This window comes from Chelonia mydas, chromosome 2 (genome assembly GCF_015237465.2).
Source record: "Chelonia mydas isolate rCheMyd1 chromosome 2, rCheMyd1.pri.v2, whole genome shotgun sequence".
In the NCBI taxonomy this organism is placed as follows: Eukaryota; Metazoa; Chordata; order Testudines; family Cheloniidae; genus Chelonia; species Chelonia mydas.
The window spans coordinates 4,909,964-4,928,602 of NC_057850.1; the positions used below are offsets into that span (position 1 = coordinate 4,909,964).

At 50.1% G+C, this 18,639-nt stretch overlaps 1 protein-coding gene across 3 annotated transcripts in view; it reads left to right on the plus strand.

Annotated features, from left to right (window-relative positions):
* ZC3H3 (zinc finger CCCH-type containing 3) overlaps positions 1–18,137 on the plus strand; it is a 340,425-nt gene extending 322,288 nt beyond the window's left edge. For all 3 annotated transcript variants that reach the window (XM_043538977.1, XM_043538978.1, XM_037891897.2), the window contains one exon: positions 11,195–18,137. In XM_043538977.1, the coding sequence (XP_043394912.1) occupies positions 11,195–11,226 (32 nt within the window). In that variant the 3' untranslated portion in view covers positions 11,227–18,137. The remainder of the gene's footprint in view (positions 1–11,194) is intronic.
* The last annotated feature ends 502 nt before the right edge of the window (positions 18,138–18,639 follow it).

The window sequence follows — 18,639 nt, forward strand, 5'->3', positions numbered from 1 at the left end:
GTTTTACATAAATTAGCTCAAAAGTCATGAATCAATGCCACTGACACCCTGAGGATGTTTGGTTGCCAAGTTTAACAGGAAAGACAAATAAGACTTCCCCACCCTTGGCCACATGAGTCACTGGGGGGCCAAGTGGGCTGAGGCACCTGACGTGACCCGTAATCATCTTCCCCCCTCATCACATGAAATCTCAGCAGAGTCCAAGGGAGGAATCCCCTGAATGCAAGGCGGCATTTTAGTGGACGTTCCTCCAGGGGCTGTGACCACCGGTGCTCAGGTTAAGGTCTGTTGTGTTAATGGTATGGGGTCTCCCGCCCTTCTGCCCTTGGGGCTTGGAAACCTGAACCCCTGTAGCATCGGCATGCCAAGAAATTTAAACCTGCTACCCCTCCAGAGGGTGAGCTCCAGGGCTGGCAGCCATCTGCTCCCCTTGCCTATGGGATTCTTAGCTCACCACTCTCCTGCAGCCTTAACCGGTGCAGCATGCGGGCCCACACAAACCCAACCATCCCTTTCCAATTGTGCATTTGTCTAACGAAGCAGCAAATTCCTGATCACCCCAGAGACTCGCTTGACCACGTCCATCCCCGACTGTGTTCCTGTGGGAGGGCCATTTGTTTCTACACATTCAAAACCTCTTACTCTCTCGTTCCCCCCTCAGCTCGCCGGCGTGCACGCTGTAATGCTTTTTTAATCAGCATCCTGAGCGCTCTCTTGTGGCCTCCGGGTCCAGGCCTCCTGCCATATGCGGACGCTGTCAGCAGGAATGGCCAGCTGTACAGCCCAGCACCCATCGTGCTTGGGAACAGGGTGACTATATCCTACTGGCTTCCAGCAGAGAGGCCTGTGAGAGGAGCCTCATTCCTCGGGATTCCTAGAACTGCAGAATTCCAGCCAGCAGGCTGGAGCCGGTGTGTGCAGAGCTCAAGCGTTGCAACTTTGTGTCCCATCTGAAGAGCTCTTGGGGGTAGGGAAGGGAGTGGGGAGGGGTACAAGGAAAATGAGCTCAGGAGGGCCTGGGAGTCCTTCACTGTGGAAACGCTGCTCCGACAGGTTACGCTTAGCGCTAAAGCAGGGACTCCGGGAGCATGGCCTGCAACCTAAACGCAGCCTGCACCTGCCCTTCTCTTTAACACTCAGGGTTCAGCTCAGGATGGAGAGTTGCACAGCGTAACTGGTTTCTATGAGCTGCACCCACACACTGAAGGCAGGACAGCTGCAGCCTGCTCCGTTATGTGCATGGTAGGGTAGCACTTGCTTGGGCATTGGCTTTGATCTAATACTCCCCGTCTCTGGGGATGGCCCATATCTGCTTTGGTCTAAAATGGTCCTACCTCTCTGGTTCCAAGGGGACTTCCTTCACCAGGGCAGGGTGAAGAGGGGACTTTCCAGCAGGAGCCACCGATGGTATTGGCCCTCCTCCGCCCTGGGGGGCGGGTCTGTTACCCAGTACATTTTGGAGCTGTCTGAGCATTTCCTGGGCTGATGGCTGAGAGGCGCTGTGTCCCCATGGGAAAGTGCCCCATGGGCTGTGGCGCGAGGGCCACAAGGCAATCTTGTTTCCACTGTTAATGCACGGTACTGAGAGGTACTTAAGGAGATTTCAGCTGATCAGGAGGGATGGCCAAATGCTTTTAGGTGGTAATTCGCTCCAGGCATCAGAACACTTGGCTCTTCGGTCACTTCCCAAGTGGTCCAGGAAGTGTTGAGTGGCAGAGCCAAACTATCCCAGTGCACCGATGCAGGGTAATAGATGCCGTACAAAATGCAGAGGGCTCTGCCGAGCCCCTGACATGCGGAAGCTGGAAAATTTGGCCCAGCCTTCTGCACAGATCATCATTCTCCATTCCTGTCCCTGATCTCTCCCTCTCTTCCAGCTCAACAGCTGGTGGTCTCTTGCATCTGGCTGACTCGCAAGGGTTGCTGGCACCAGACCAAGAAGAGGCCACAGAACAGGGAAATGGCCTTTTGGAGGGGTGCCTGCGAATTGAGGCCTATATCCTGGCCAGCAGTGACTCTGATTGAAGGGTCATAGCGGACAAAGAATGGAACACGAGCTCCCAACACAATGCCGTAGCAAAGAGCTAATGCTACCCTGGGACCAGGGAGCGGAGCTTGTATACAGCGTTGGTGAGACCAGTGCTGGAGACTGCATCCAGTTTTGGTGTGCACATTTTTAAAAGGGTGATGAAAAATTGGAACGGGTGCAGAGAAGAGCCACAAAAAGGACTCGAGGGTTGGAAAAATGCTTTACTGTGAGAGACTTGGAGTTCAATCCGTTTAGCTGATCAAAAAGAAGATCAAGAGGTGATCTGATTACACGGGGAGAAAATACCAGGTACTAAAGGGCTCTTTAATTTTTCAGAGAAAGAACGAGTGGCTGGAAGCTGAAGCCAGACAGATTAAGTTAAATAAAATACAATTTTGAACAGCAAGGGTGATTAACCATTGGAACGAACCACCAAGGGAAGCAGTGGATTTTCTATCTCTGGGCTCTGTCCTTAGTCCCCTCTCCCTCTACACCTTGTCTCTGGGTAATTTCATCTGCAAACACAAATTCAACTACTGTCTCTATGCTGATGACTCGGATCTACTTCTCTGCTCCAGGCCTGCCACCTTCTGTACAAACTAGTCTCAGCCTCTCTTTGTCCATCTTGTAGATGTCTAGACGTGAGCCGAAGCTCAGTGTGGCTAAAGCAGACCTCCTAATCTGCCTCTCCGCCTCCCCACCCCCGCCCAAACCCAAGCCTCCCTGCTACCTACTTTCTTGACCACTGTGGTCAACAGCACCATCCTGCCTGTCACTCGGGCCCAGAACCTGGGCGTATCTTCGATTCTGACCCCTATGTAGGTCCAAACATCCACTCTCTGTCTAAGCCTTGCAGATTTGTTCTGCATAACATCTGTAAGGTCCAGCCTTTCCTATCCACCCACACAGAGAAAGCTCTTGTCCAAGCTCTCATTGTCTTGAGTCTCAGTTACTGCAACATCCTGTTCTCTGGCCTTGACGAAGACAACCTTGCCCCACTCCTATCGATTGAGAATATCCATTCTCCTAGCCCGTCGCTTGGACCATCCTTGAGCCCTTCTCTTTGCCTCCCTCCACCGGTGACTCCCCCTTCTCTAGCCCTTCAAACAAGCGGCTTGTCTTCACTTTCACTTCTTGGCCTGTGCCCACTCTACCTACCCTCTCAGTCAGTAGCGCACCGCCAACATCTATTGCCCAATTGCTAAATTTTCAAACAAGCCCTCTAGAGCTTTCTCCCACGTTGTCCCTGACACCTGGGAGGAACTTTCCGTAAACTTCTGCAAGGCCCCTTCACGGTTCACATCCCTCCTTAAAACTCTCCTTTGCTGTGATGCCACCAAGAATCATGACAACAGTTAAGCTGCTGGCATCCTGAGCCCACTGTCTCGCACCCTGTCCAATATTGGGTCATGGTTTCATTGTACTCCTCTGTCTGTCTCCATCTGTTGTCTCTTGTCTTATACTTAGATTGTCAGCTCTGTGGAGCAGGGGCTGTCTGTTTCTTCTGTGTTTGTCCAGAGCATGGCACAGTGGGTCAGGACCGTGACTCCTAGGTGCTACGACAGTACAAATGACAATGAATAATAATCTCCCGGTGTCTTTAAGGCAGGACTGGTTGCAGTTCTGGAAGAGATGCTTTAGCCAAATACAAGTAAATGGACTTAGTACAAGGGTGAAGTTCTGGGCCTGTGGTATCCAGGAGGTCAGATTAGCTGATCTAATGGTCTGTACTGGCCTTAAAATCTATGAATACCCATCAGAGCTGATGAAGATCAAAGGGTTCAGCAGCTGTGATGCCTCGGGACCAAACTCATCTCTCACAGCCCAGGGCAATGGTTGATTCATGTCTTCTAACCCAGTGTTTCTCAACCTAATACCAGGGACTGGCTGGCTGCCTTCCTAAACTGCATCAGGGAGATCTTCGGGGCCAGGGCTGTTCCATGGACCAGTCATTGAGACACACTGTTCTGGATGGAGCAGGACACGTGGACTCATATGGATCAGTTGGAAGGAATCAATCTAAATTGGGGGTTTCTCAAGCTTCATTGCACCGCGACCCCCTTCTGACAACAAAAATTACTACACGACCCCAAGAGGGGAACTGAAGCCTGAGCCTGCCCGAGCCCTGCCAAAGCCAGAGCCCCACCACCCCGGGTGGGAGGGACCAAAGACCAAGGGCTTCATCCCCAGGAAGGGACCTGTAACCTGAGCCCCGCCACCCAGGGCTGAAGCCCTCAGGCTTCGGCCCTGGGCAGTGGGGCTTGGGCTTCGGCCCCAGAAAATCTAATCCCAGCCCTGGTGACCCCATTAGAACGGAGTCCCGACCCACAGTTTGAGAGCCACTGATCTAGATACGTAATAGTGTTGCCCGATTTGCACAAACAATATCCCCAACGCCTGTATTGCATCCAAAGTGTCAGCCCGATGTTCTAGGGGCGCCGGAGTTCTATCGCTGAGTTGTCATTGCTGTCCACGAACTCCCGGAAACACCACCTCATCCCAGCTCTTTCTGCTGGTGAGCTCTTGTGTGCTGAGCTGTTCTCCCCTTTGCTGCGCAGCCGTGGTGTGCGGCTTTCGGCCGGGTGTTTCCTGGGCTCTGCCCTATAGCTGTGTTCCCACCTTCACTCGGGCGCTGGCAGTGTGTGGCTGGGGGCAGAGCAGCAGGATTTTCCCCAGGTTTCCGTCCCGGTTGTTGGAATTCAGCCAGGCCCTGTTTTCTGCACTGTATTGTGAATTCACAGCAGCTGGGTGTAGAACTGTCCCTGCCCCAAGCTGCCTTTGTTACACCACCCAGAACACCCTGGACTTAACTCTTTGCTCGCTGGTGCTCAGATGCAGCTTCCAGCCCCTGCCACCATGTAGTTCTCAGAGCACTCAGACAATGTTAGTCCCTCAGTTTGAAGGAGCCCCCCCTTTAATTCCTCTTTGGAGCATTTCTCCCCATGCTGGGGACTTGGCCAGCCCCTGACCTACTGCCCATTGCAACTTCTCGGGGACCCAGATCCCTGGGGGAGCTGGAACTGATGAATGCTTTGCTGCCCTGCTTGTCAGGGCTTGGTGATCCCATTGATCCTGGGGTGAGTAGGGCCAGGGAGTAGAACTGAGGGCGGGGTTGGGGAACCTGGGAGCATTTGTAGGGAGGTGAGTATGCGGGGGAGGGGATTCAGATAGGTGTGTATATGCAGGGGTAGGTGTGTGTACATGTGAGTGGGCACAGATAGGTGTGTGTATGGAGGTGTGGGAGTGTGTGTATGAGTGGGTGCAGATAGGTGTGAGTATGCGGGGGAGTGTGTGTGTACACGTGAGTGGGCGTAAATAGGTGTGCATATGCACATGTGTGAGTGGGTGCAGATAGGTGTGGGGTATGCATAAATGTGAGTGGGTGTAGATAAGTGTGCAAATGCAAGTGTGTGCATATGAGTGGGCGCAGATAGGTGTGTGTATGCGGAGGGGGTGTGAGTGGGTGCTGATAGGTGTGTGTATGCGGGGGGAGGTGTAAGAGTGGGTGCAGATAGGGGTGTGTATGCGGGGGGAGGTGTAAGAGTGGGTGCAGATAGGGGTGTGTATGCGGGGGGGGGTGTGTGAGTGGGTGCAGATAGGTGTGTGTGTGCATGTGTGTGAATGGGTGCAGATAGGTGTGGGGGTGTGCGTACATGTGAGTGGGTGCAGATAGGTATGTAACTGGGGGTGGGGAGGACACATTTAAAAAGTAGTTCAGAGCTCAGAGAGAGGGGAAAGCAGGAGGGACAGGAAATACAGCAGAGCAAATAAAGAAACCAATGTTAGCTCCTTGCATGCTGGACACTTAAGGAGGGTGTCTGTCCCCTAAGCCCAGGGCTGCATCCTAACCTGTATATAATGAGCAGAAAGGAGGGAAGCAGGCAGGGCAGATAAGGAAAAGAGGGAAGAGCACACGTTCAAACACTGCAGAAAATGACATGGGCGTTACAATGTGGAGAAAAACAGAAAGAAAAGCCCATCTCTGTTTGCAAAGTGTATGAACCAGCAAGCGGACTGGTAATGCACCGTTAAACAGAGCAGTACAAGGTGGAGACCTGTTGCTTCACCTGGGCTAGCAGGCTTAGTCCTGGGGCTAGCAAGTGCTGTCATTTGCATTCAGGCTGCTCCATCTTCCCCCTCCCCAGCAGTAGTACTCCATGGTAGCACAGAACTGAAGGCAGTTGCTTCTTGGAAGCTGGAGGATTTACACTCTGAGGAGCCCACAAAGTCACTCGTATAATGTCCTTATTGAGTTGTTAATAGATAATCGGCCGTGTCATGTCAGCCTACCCCTTGGCAAAGGTGAGCGTCAGCTGTTTGATATAGCAGCAGATTATTTGAAATGAGGTGGTGCCTTCTGGTGAGGTTGATTATCTTGTACCTAAAGTGTGGGTGTACTGGCCCTAGGCAATGATTGTGTGGTGAAGAGATAGAAGGGGAGGAGAGTTTGGAAGAAGTGGGACTAGCTACAATCGGTATCCACGTGGTGGCTTCTCGGTGAAATGTGCTCTCGAAAGCAGAGAACTTGTCTCCCCCTGAGTCCGAGCCGGGCTTTGAACGCTCCGAAATGGCCTGTCTCAGCCTGTGTGTTGAGCAGGTGAATGCATGTCTCTAAAGCTCTCTGAGATCCTCAGGGGGAAGGAGCGAGAGCAGCACAAAGTGTTATTGCAAGCCACTTTCCATCCCACTCCGTGGCTGGTATCTGCGGCTGGATAAAGTTCACTCTTTAATATCAGAATGCTTAATCTCCGATGATATTAAAGAAATTATTGGAGTCCTGGGGAAGTCCCTGTGTGGCTGGGAGCAGGGAGCTCTCTGGTTTAGACACGTGCTCTATCCCCGCAGGCAATTCGTAATTTCTGCGCAAGGAGCAGCTCTTTTCATCCTGTACTTTCAGAATAGAGCAGGCCCAGCAAAGTAACTGCACCTTTTGAACCCTTTGGAATCAGTGGGTGCAGGGCACTCTTGCCCTCAGTTGATAAATTCGCTGCATCAGGAAATCACAGCTGTTAACATAGCCACTCGGGGACTGAGTCTGTGTAGGTCAGAGGTATCTATATACATAGATTGGCTGATTGCTATAAGTAGGTAATGAATTTAAGGCAGAATCATCACTCTAATGAAAATGAATCATCCAAGCCTGGTTTCTGTAAACATCACACCTTCTTTGTGAGCCGGCCGAAGTGGGGTTTGGGAGCGGTATCTTACAGAAGACGGAATGTCGGATATTGACGTCAGCACTGGAATAGCAAGAGGGGAAGAGACATCCCTGAAGAATAAACATCTGATGAGAAGAGTCATAAATCTGAAGACTAAATTCCAACTCTTAAAAACTTGCATTAGGCTGGCGTTAAATTACGGCTGTGAAACGTAGACATTCAAACACTCCATAATAAACAAACTACAATCCTTCAAATGATGGTGTTACAGAAGAATTGTGAAAATATCCTAGATACACCACGTAGCCAGTGAAAAGGTCTTGGAGATGACTGGAACTAGGAAAACAGTAGTTAGCAATCTTACGTAAAGAAAGATTTGATTTGCAGGATACTTTTAAGAGGTCTGTGGGCGATGCATGTTTATGGGCACTGGAAGGGAAAGTTGGTGCAGAACAACACCAGGCAGAAAAAGAAGACCGTGAATGGGGGATGTGGTGTCCCACGTGGATCAAAAGGATTATTCATCCACAAAGAGATTAGCAGAGAGCTGGACAGCATGGGCTACCATGCTTGCAAACCTCCAGAAATGGAGATGCCACATAAGAAGAACAGTATCTTCCAGCCCATTGTGAAAGAACCAGAAATCAGCATTTCTCAGCGATGCTGTTTTCTGCAGCTTAGCCTTCCCATGAAGGACTCTTGTTACCATGAGGCGTGTGTAAATCCAGGGCAGTTTGGGAAGGACGACGTTTTCAGTAAGTAATGCAGGGACACAACCACATGGCTGCTTTTGATGTCAGTGGTGAGACAAGGTGGTTAAGGTTAAAGGAATAGTTCTCTAAAAAGCCTAGAGAGCTGTTGCCATTAAAAAAACAGATAATTCCAGCAGGTTCCTTGCCCCAGTATGATACACTCTTGTATATGGTATTAGCAATGCAGGGACATACTGCAATAAGGATTGGCCAGTCCTGACTTCCTAATGCAATTGCACTGTTTTAAATGGAGCTGAAAGATATTTTCAGACCTTAATTCTTTCTCCCCATTGATGCTGTCTGTTTGCTTTCTGCATGTCACTAAAGTTGTACGATGCAACTAGACTGGTCAGTTTCACTTTATTATCATGATTATTTATGTTCCAGGAGTGCCTAGAGGCCCGAATGGAGATCAGGACCCCATTGTGCTAGTTGCTGTACAGAGACAGTGAGACACTGCCCCAGACTGCTTACAGCCGAAATAGACGAGAGACAAAAGATGGGAGGGGAACTTGAGGCACAGAGAGGGGACGGTCACTCTGCAGGTCGGTGGCAGAGATAGGAATAGAATCCAGGTCTCCAGGGTCCCCATCAAGTTCACTATCCACTGAGCAACACTGTCTCCCCATTAAGAAATATTATAACTTGGTTTCTAGTTAGGTTAGCTTCCTAGCTCTCTCATGCAGTGAGAGCAAATACTGGTTTTAAACTGAAATGAGGAAATACCCTCCCCAAAAAACATTGCCATGTTCGTTAGATTTTTGCAACACCCGTGCAGCTCGTGCAGCCAGCCCAAGGGCACAGGGGAGTTGCAGAGAAGGAGCGTTGCTAGGATGCTCCGGGGAGCAGAGAACACATCTGATGAGAGGAGACTTAAAGAGCTTGGCGGAAATGTAGCAAAAGGAAGGCTGAGAGGAGACTTGATTGCTCTCTATAAATACATGGGTGGGGGGCGGGGGATGCTAAGGAGGAGGAAGGGCTATTTAAGATGAAGAACAATGTCGGCATAAGAGCAAATGCAAATAAACTGGGCATCAATACACTGAGGCTGCAAATTAGAAGGAAGCTTCTAACCCTCAGAATGAGGCTGTGGAGCAGCCTCCCAACACATGCAGTGGGGAGCAAATAACCGAACTGGTTGTAAGATGGAGCTTGGCAAATTTCTGACCAGGATGATCTGACAGGGTGGCCTGCGATAGCAGGGGACTGGATTCAGTGACCCAGCAGGTCCTTTCCAGTGCTCGGTTCTAATGACAGAAGCAGGATTAGAAACCAGATTCCTTCCCCTCTGTTCACACCACTGGCCCATGCCCTGTTCTCTCACTAGCCTCATAGCAGAGGCTCCTATTGTGGAAAATCTCATTTAATGATCCTGAGCTTGGCACTGCCAAGACAATCCCTGCCCCTGGCTGCTTACAGGTTAAGGCACTGCCGGGTAAGACCAGACGCATTGGGAGACCCAAGTTTAGGGTTATTTCAGTTTTCCAGTCTCTCTCCTTTCTCCTGATTTGAAGTTGGGTGGGGAGAGGTTTGCCCTGGGCTGGTGTTAGAAGTGAGCCTTTCGGGAAGGTTTGCATGAGGAGAGACTAGGAACCCAGTGTGCCGGGTTTGGGAGGTGGCTCATGGATGGAGACAGCATGGAGGAAGGCATGGCAATGGGAGTAGAAGGAAGCCAAGGGGTATGAGCAGTGGAGCAAGGGGAGCCCAAAAGATGAGCTCTAGGCCCAGGTGGGACTGAGTGGGACCCTGGGGGCTGGGCCGAGAGTGAAAATGGATGTGAACTCTCACTCCTTGCCCTGTCCCCAGTAACACTGCCTGCCTACCCCCACCTCCAGCTCAGTGAAAGAGGGTTAGTCACACTGGCTTAGCAGCAGCTGCTGCCCTGCAGCCCCGCTAAATGCCACTAATTTGTTTTGGGAGTCAACCGGATGGCATCTGCCCAAGGGTTGGAATTCTCCAGTGGTTCACAGCTGCCAAGAAATATGGGCTAGTGCCGTGTTGGGGGTGGGTGGGTGTGTAAGTAAAATACACACACAATTCCTAGTCAGAGCTGTAACATGGCCCTCAGTGCTCATCTAGGTGACCTTCCATTTAAGGATCCCGAAGCGCTTTGCAATCACTAGCGATGACAAGGGATGGAAATAGGATTTCCAGTGTACTGATGAGGAACCTGAGGCTCTAGAGGAAATAATGGTATTGTGTTAAGTGACGTGCCCAGGCTCATATGGCAAATGAGTAACAGAGCCAACAACAGTGCCCTGAGCTCTTACCCCTCGTCTTACCCACTAGACTGTCTAAAATGCACCCTGCATTGGCACAGCCCACAGGTAGGCAGTGTGCTCAAAGTATAGCTTCCCACGTATTAGCATTATGCTCTGCTCTGCCCAGCGCATCCATAGGCACTTTTCATAGCTCACATGAGAGACCCCGTTTTGGAAGCTGTGATTCAGTTCCCTGGCAAACAAATTGTAGGGTTGGCTAGTGGTGGGGGTCTGGTGGCCACTTCCTTCCATGCTGGGTGTCGCTGTGAGGCAGCTTGTTCAGCCAGGTGTATATTGCAGTGTGCTCAGAAGGTGAGATGGCCCCTGAGCTAGCAGCTTCCTGGCCCAGCGGAGGATTTGAAGATGAGGACAGGGAGCTCTCACTGTCCTTCAGTCTAGGCTAACCCCTATTCATCATAGAATCATAGAATATCAGGGTTGGAAGGGACCTCAGGAGGTCATCTAGTCCAACCCCCTGCTCAAAGCAGGACCAATCCCCATTTTTTGGCCCAGATCCCTAAATGGCCCCCTTAAGAATTGAACTCACAACCCTGGGTTTAGCAGGCCAATGCTCAAACCACTGAGCTATCCCTGCCCCTGTTCTTATCACAGCGCCATTGGGGGATGGAGATCATGGCCAGTGGCTGTGCTGAGATGATGATCCATTGGCCCCCTTGTAAGATCCCTTACTGTGCGTGGCCATGGAGGGAGCTCCCGCCCGGTGTCCAGGTGGTGCTCCCGGAATCCTATTCCCCCGTGCAGGTAGGGGCCTGGCCACGGATAAGGGAGCAGAGTTTGCCCCTCTAAGCCCCAATTATACGTCTAGCATGTGTGCATAGCTATCCTCTCCAGTGCTGTGACCCCTCTGCCCTTCCCACAATGCATCTGGGGCTCACCTCTAACCACTTCCTTTGCCATAGATTTATATTCCCAAACTGCCAGCTACTAACGTCACCATAACACTCACCTTCCGCTTTCTCCTTCTCCTTCCAGGGAAGCCACTGCAGATCAAGCCCAGGCTGTGAGGTCAGCTCCCTGGATTCAGCATCTCTCCGGCCTCCTCATGCACTGGTCCATCCAACAGTCCAGCAGCCGAACGCCTCAGGAAACGCAGCGGCCAGGCTAGGCCTGGCACCTACCTCAGGACAGCAAGACGGGAGGAGGCTTCCTCCTGATTTGTGTTCCTTTTCGATACGTTCATTTGGCCCGGAACCCGGTAACAGTAAATGTCCCAGGTTCCCCCAGCCCCGTCGCGCAGGGAGGCGGCTTTGTAAGCGTTTTAATTTTGGAATAAATGATCTTTTAATCTGGTTTATTTAAAACAACCCCCTTCCCAAGCCCCTGTTTAACTTCAGCTTGCCTGGTCATTCTTGAGTTAGCATGAATGAACTGTTGTGATCAGATTAGGCTAAGTGGGGCCCATTGATCATACCTGCAGCCCTTTGCACCCGGGTTCTTGGTGGTGTGTTTGGAGCTTTGCCGTTGCAGTAATTCTCCTCACAGAGATTTGAAGAAGGCACAGGGATTAAAGAAACCTAACTCTGTTTCTCTTTAGTGCCGGGAAGCCGCATTGCCCAGTTGGGTATATTTCAACAGTGCTGTCTGTTAGTGGGAAATTATACTGCATGATGAGAGGCTGGAGGACTTCAGCCAGCCAAGAACTGCAGCAATTGCCTAGAAATGAGGGTGTGCGCATCTTACAACCATCAGGATAGGAATTTGTTTTGTGGGTGAGGGGTGCGCAAGGGGGCTGTGGCTTCCTGTAGCCATGTGCTTAAGGGATATGTGTGACCCAAACAGAACAGCCACATGAGGTGAGCTCTGAAACCATTTCAGAGAAACAGTTATGCCTTTGTGCCAAAAAATATTGTGTGTTGGGGAGGGAGGGGGGAAGCATTTCTGAAATGGAAATGCAAGCCCCCTAATATCTAATGCACGCGGAGGAGTCTGTTTGCTAGTGATTTGTCTGCAGCTGACAGGGCCTAAGAAAACCCTGTGATCCTGCGGTGTGCGGTGGGGCTTTGCAGGGCGCTCACCTTCCCCCATCCCTGTACCCCTCCAAGAGGAGAGGAAACCGCAAGGAGATGCGGCAAGACTAAGAAGACAGAAGGTGAAGTCTGTAGTCAGTGTGGTGGTTTCCATGCCGCTGCTTTCAGTGAGCGCTGCCTTGTGATCCAGCTGCTTTTCCCATCTGTATCTGGTTCATGCAAAGAGGCGAGGAAAGCAGTCTGGTTAAGTATTCCAGGGGAAAAACGAGGCTTGTAAAAGCCAAGGATGACAGAGTATCTAGTCAGGAAAGAAAGAGGAACCGAGGACTCTGAATTAGACTTTTGTTAGTGGTGATTTCTCCTCTTCTCCACTGTGGTAATAGCAGGGTGCAAGGACACAGGTATTTATGGAACATGGGCCTCCCACAAAGGATTTAGTGCCCTTCTCAATGTGTGTTGAATTCCAGGTCGTTCAGTTCAGGTCCAGGGAAAATAACCTGTTTTCTTGGTTTAGAAGCCAGCATTCTCTAATGATCTCACAGGTTCATATAATGATTGTTTAGTGTGTCAGAGACGCTGTCTGCTTAGTTCCCAAATGTACAGGCCAAATGCCCACCTGGATAAATCCACTTCGGCCCCAAGAAGAGTTTGTAATATTCAGAGCTCCTTGGTTTCTTTATTTTTAACTGGTGTGTTTACTGTGGGTCAGACTCTAATGAAATGGAGCCCCAGTGCTGTGCTGAGAGATGAAATCAAGACAACCAGCATTTGGTTTAAATGTAGAGCTGACCCATACCACCCCCCAGAGCCAAACACATTTGCACCAGCTCTGCCTTTCTCATAGGGCTCCTATTCTGATATTGGCCTGAGCCGGACCCCTGGATCCAGATACCCCAAACTTGGGACCATTCCAAATCCAAAGTGTGATCTGGGTCTGACTTTCACTCTCTTTAAACAGGTCCAACCAAAGCCCAGCTTTGGGGCATTCAGAATCAGGATCCAGACTGAGCAGCCTCCACCTGTCTCTAGTTAAAACCAGACACATTTGCTAAAAAGAGTTCGCAACTTTTCAGCATGCGTAATGTGGATACTGAGTTGCTTGACGTTGACACATTTTGTCACGTATCCCTCTCGCCCCCCAGGAGATGACCTGGAGCTGGGATCCAGTTTGCATTAGTATAAAGGTACAGTTATCACATGCCGATGCCTTTTTCTCTCACGGTGTCCGATCGTCCAAAGTTCCTCCAGCAGCGTTAGTTACTCATCACGGTAGCATCTCTCGGTCACTTTGCATATCAAGCCAGCTGCCATGGAGTTTGATTGAAATTTTTGCGGTGAGCGGTGAAATTTCCCCCCTTCTGTGAATCTGCCTGGCTCATCTCCTCCCTTCACCACAGAGCAACAAGCTAATAAAAGATTGATTGTAACTATAATTGCAATCTGCCGAGGTCAGCATTTCCTCCCCGGCTCCTCGCTGCACTGAGGGACGGAGGGAGCATGAGGGGGGTCGTTAGCAAACACCCAGTTGATTGTGCTGTTTTTATTTTCCCCACTCCGTTTCTTTATCTCTGTGATTTAGCATCCTGTCGATGTGTGTTCCTGCAGAGTGGAGGAGTGCTGGCCGGGCAACTTACCGAGGGCGCGGCAAGAGGAGAACTGCAGGTGCAGTTTTTCTCTTTTTTTGTCTCCATCATTTTAAACTTTAGGGGGTGGAGGTGATTTTTAATGGGTGTCACTAAGTTTCCAAGGATAGTTCCAGAAATTCCTATCAAATCCAGACATTACCATCTGATCCAGCATGCAAAAAGCACTGAGAACCCCATAAGAAATCCCAGTGGCATAACCTAATCTGCAGTGAAGCCAAGGAGATCCATACAGGACATGTCACATCATGGGAGCGCTAGGACCTCAAGATCGAAAGCATCTACGGCAGCCAGGAAGATCCCCAGTAGGACTTCACACGCAGGGAATGGTCAGTGAGAACCTTGCTTCGGTGGGGTCCCCTGGAATTAGGTCAGAGGATAGTCTAAGCATTCGGTGATAGTGGACCTTAGGGCCAAATTTGTCTCTTGGTCACACTTATGCAAGACAATGAGGGCTGAATGGGAATATCTGAAGGCAAACTTTGGCCATCATTGCTGCTTGGGAGATAGAGGCTGGAGAAGTAAATATTATCAAGGCAAATTCATCTTATGACTAAGAGCCAGCCTCAGTTTCCCCATTAGACCTTCCTGACATGGGGAGATACAGAGGGTACAGGGCAAAGGAAAATCCTGAACTGAGAGGTCCTAGGAAAGCACCAAGAGGGCTTGTCTCCTTCCAAACTCCTCCCTCTTCTAGTAGGGTGTCCTAGTTAGTAGCTCGGTATCATTAAATGGAACTCTGGGGCAGGTGGTTTGGTTCTCATTCCTCAGACGGGCAGCCTCCGTCGACACACGCAATGGGAGGTTAGCGAAATCTCTCACCCTCGCGCCTGCCAAAAGCGTACGGGGACTGCTGTGTGTAAATAAAATACAGACACGCATATGTTCCGGCCGACTGCTACCCAACTGACCGCGTAGCCAGGGAGCCAACAGTGCTGCCCCGGCGTCACCAGTATGCCCCCCTGGAAACCCCTGGATTGCGAGGCATGCACAGGATTCGGTCAGCGTGTTTATCAGCGAACGGGAAGAAAGCAGAGTTTGCGTGTGAACTCGCAAATCCAGTAGCCAGGCACTTTTTATTTTCAAGGTCTTTTGGCAACATATTTCCCTGGGGGAGCTGTGCTCTCAGGTGCAGCATCCTCGGGTTCACAGTGACGGGAGAAGGGCCTGTAATGTATTCTCTTGGGGACAGTCAGCCGCCAGATGCTTCGCCCTCAGGTTTGCAGTGGTTGCAGAGGGGTCTGTAATGTCTGTGTGTCTTTCCACCAAGGTTTCAACTATTTTTTACCCCATTTTCTTGCAGGGGCGACAGAGATGCTAGGAGGCCGAGTGAAACTGAGGTCACGTAGTAAGTCAGTAGCTGGTTGAGGTTAGATCCAGGGAAGTTTCTTGCCTTGATATATATTTTATAGCCAAGCTGTTGTGTGTTCTGTACGGTAGAGGCTTCCTTGGCTCTGCTGGTGTTACAGGTCCCTGCTTGGACAGTTACAGGTCCCTGCTTGTCTCTGCTCTGCAGTGTTCTCCTTCCTTGACTTTATCAGGCAGAGATCATGGCTATCCTGGTCTGTACATGCCTGCCTGTGTTACCGCCATGCGATGTGTTACCTGTGAGTCAGCATCGCTGAGACGTAATGTTCAACCCCGCTGGTGCACCATCCAGGCTGAGCTAACACCCAGGGCCGCTGGCTATCTCATCCATTCATTTGCTCTGCTCCAGGGTAGGATGATGTAAGGTTAACAATCCTCTTTAGGGACAATGGGCTTGATCCTGCAAGGTTCTGAGCACCCTTGACTCCTGGTGATGGCAGCATGTGAGGAGGGTGCTCAGCCCTTCACAGGTGGTGCTCCCCACCTCCAGCACCAGGCCCATATTCTGCTCTAGCTCCCTGCCCCCATCTACGGCCGTGGGAATTTTGAGCCTGTTAGATTCCTTGGGGATCAATTCAGTTCAGGTGTTGGGGTGGGGACTGGCTCGTTCCTCTGCCAGGGCTTGGGATGGAGTTGATACCATGTAACCGTATCGTTTTGATTTGGTGCTTGATGTTAACGTCACCGTATTTACTTCCAGGGCAGGACAGATTCCTGTCGGGGGGAAATTATATATGCAGAGGCTTGGAAAGCTGTAGTAGCTCAGAGAGCTTCTGACTTTTCCAAGTACCAGCTGCCACTCTGAAACTTTCAGGAAGAAACGTCTCTTTAAGGGGGCTGAGGCTGGTTGTTTATAGGGTGTGAGTTACACTGCAGGATTTGTTCCAGGAGGGACTGACAGATAGTGTTTCGCTCAACTGCCCAGCGTATCAGCTCTCGGATCATGTACATTCACTGGCACGAAGTACAACCAAAGCTGCCATGTAACTAATTTCCAAACCCGAATGCTTTGGCACAAATCACTGCTATCTTCGTGGGCTCACTCTGTGCTCAGCAGAGGCAGGGAGGGAGCATGGTCCAGGGGTTAGGGTAGGTGACTGGGCATCAAGAGACTTGGGTTCTATTCCCAATTGTGACTTGGGCACATGACCCCTCAGTTTCCCCATTGTGATGTTACACACCTTTGTGAAACACGGTGACATCGACAGCACTAAATGCAACCGTTTGGGATTCTCAAAAATTCTGTGATTACTGTACAACTGCCACGTGGACCCCGCTGCGTCCTGCATCCTTCGTTGGAGCGAGACAACCCATCTAGGCATTGTCACACCCAGAGCCCTCGCACGAGGACACTTCCATCCGAGTGGTCAGTGAACCCAGCACCCTGCTGCTGCCTTGCCGTTGGTGCAGTCCTCTGGACAGTGGTGTCACTGCGCAGGATTTAAAAGGACAGATGAGAACGTTGGGCAGAAGATTCTTGAGTGCTTGACGGTTATACGTGAACCCACACTTAGTCATGCCATGTATTATAAGCCACCAAGAAGGGTCATGCTCAAAGGTTGCATGCGGATAACACAGCCCACCTAGCTCCAGCCCTCAAAAGCAAACGCCTGCTCCCTCCCTGGTGAACTGTGACACTGAAGTGAAAGCCAGAGATGACTCCAGCTTTCTGTGTTACCCAGGCAGGCAATGTGGAAATGACTTTGAATTTCCCCCTTAAAAAACAATGTCCTTCCTCCATGGGTATGTCTACGCAGCAACTAGACCCCCGTGGCTGGCTTGTGCCCGGCAACTTGGGCTTGGACTGAGGGGCTGTTTCACTGCTGTGTAGACATCTGGGCTCGGGCTGGAGCCTGGGCTGTAGGACCCAGAGCTCGGGCTTAATGAAACACCCCCACAGCCTGAGTCAGCTGGCACAGGCCAGCTGCGGGTTTTTCTTTGCTGCGTAGACATACCCCGTGAGAGCCACCTGGTGTTTCCTAGTTTGTTAAGGAGCACCAAGGTTGGGGGTAGGGCTGGTCCAGAAGATCTTTAGCAAATGGAGGGGAGCCGGTGGATTTCGGAGGGGCTAAATGATAGCTGAACTTACTTTGCGGTTGCCCGCTCTCCCCTTCCACACAGTCCGGTTGTAGGGTGGGCTGCTCCCTGGTGCATGGGTACATTCAGCACATAAATGAATGGGAGCAAACCTCAGATGTAAGCTCTGAAGGCTGCAGTCAACTCCCTGCCACTGCTCCTCATTCCGGTGCCAATGGGAAGCATCTTGGAGCATCCTCCGAATCAGGCAGCCCCAACAACTCCACTTCTCAGGCCGACTCCTCGGCTGGGGTACATCGGTACAGCTTAGACATGTTAACGCCAGCTGGGGATCCAGGTTTAATTGTGCTCGTAGTGTGTTTAAGCAGCCCAGCCTTATCGTACTGTTTTGTTTCAAGGGTGTTGGGGAAATTAGGCCAGGTCCAAGATCTTAGAAATGAAGTTCTGTAACCCCCTGAAAATGTGGACCCCGACTAGAGAAGCAATTACGTCTAACTGAACTAGCAGACATGGGAATGTAGTGCCACTCAATGTGAAGGGTTCTGCCCTCGATGTCAATATGCTATCTTACTGCTTGCAAAATCAAGAGGAGCCAGAGCACTGACTTGGGCAGCATAGGATTTAAGTTAGCAGTAACAGGCTTGTGAAGCGTGAGAATCTGTGTCCGTCACCACTAGGGTGATATTCCTTGGAAGAGCCATGAAACGGAGTATGTTCAAAACTACCTTTCGCTTTGTGGTCTCTATGCTCGTGCTGGGCTTTGTTTGGTGTGAAACTTTAGCTATGTGTTAAAGGAAGCTATTTTTAATAAAGAATAGTCACTGTTGATACTAAATGTCTTTTGTTAATTGGTGCTTTTTGATATTTAAATAAAGGTGAATGAAGAGTTTGTGCAACTAATTGCTGCTTTGTGGCTTTGCTCTTTCTCTGATGTGTGATCAAAAGTTTCTCCTTATTCCCAGCGTTACCAAGGTAGTACCTGGCTGAAAAATTTTCATCAAAACCTTTTCTTTTTTTTTTTATGAAGCAGAAATTTTTGTCAGAACCATTCCATTTGTTGAAATTTTTCAGGTTTTTATTGACAAACCAAAAACCTGAAAAACGTTTGGCCTTTGACAACTGAAATCCCAAAATGTTCAGTTTTGGGGGAGTTTTTGATAAAAACTAAAGTTCCATGAACATTTTTTGACAAAAATTTCTGCTTTGTACATTTTTAGCAGAAAATAAAACACAGTCACTTGCACAGCTGTAGTTAATGGTGTCTAAATATCTAATTTCCATGAGTGTTCAGAAAAGGAATGCATCCACAGAGTGCAGAGGACTTTATTGTATGTTTGCCTAGAAGAAGTAATATACACATACTGTATGTAGAGATTATAAAAATGTCTTGAAATTACCCACA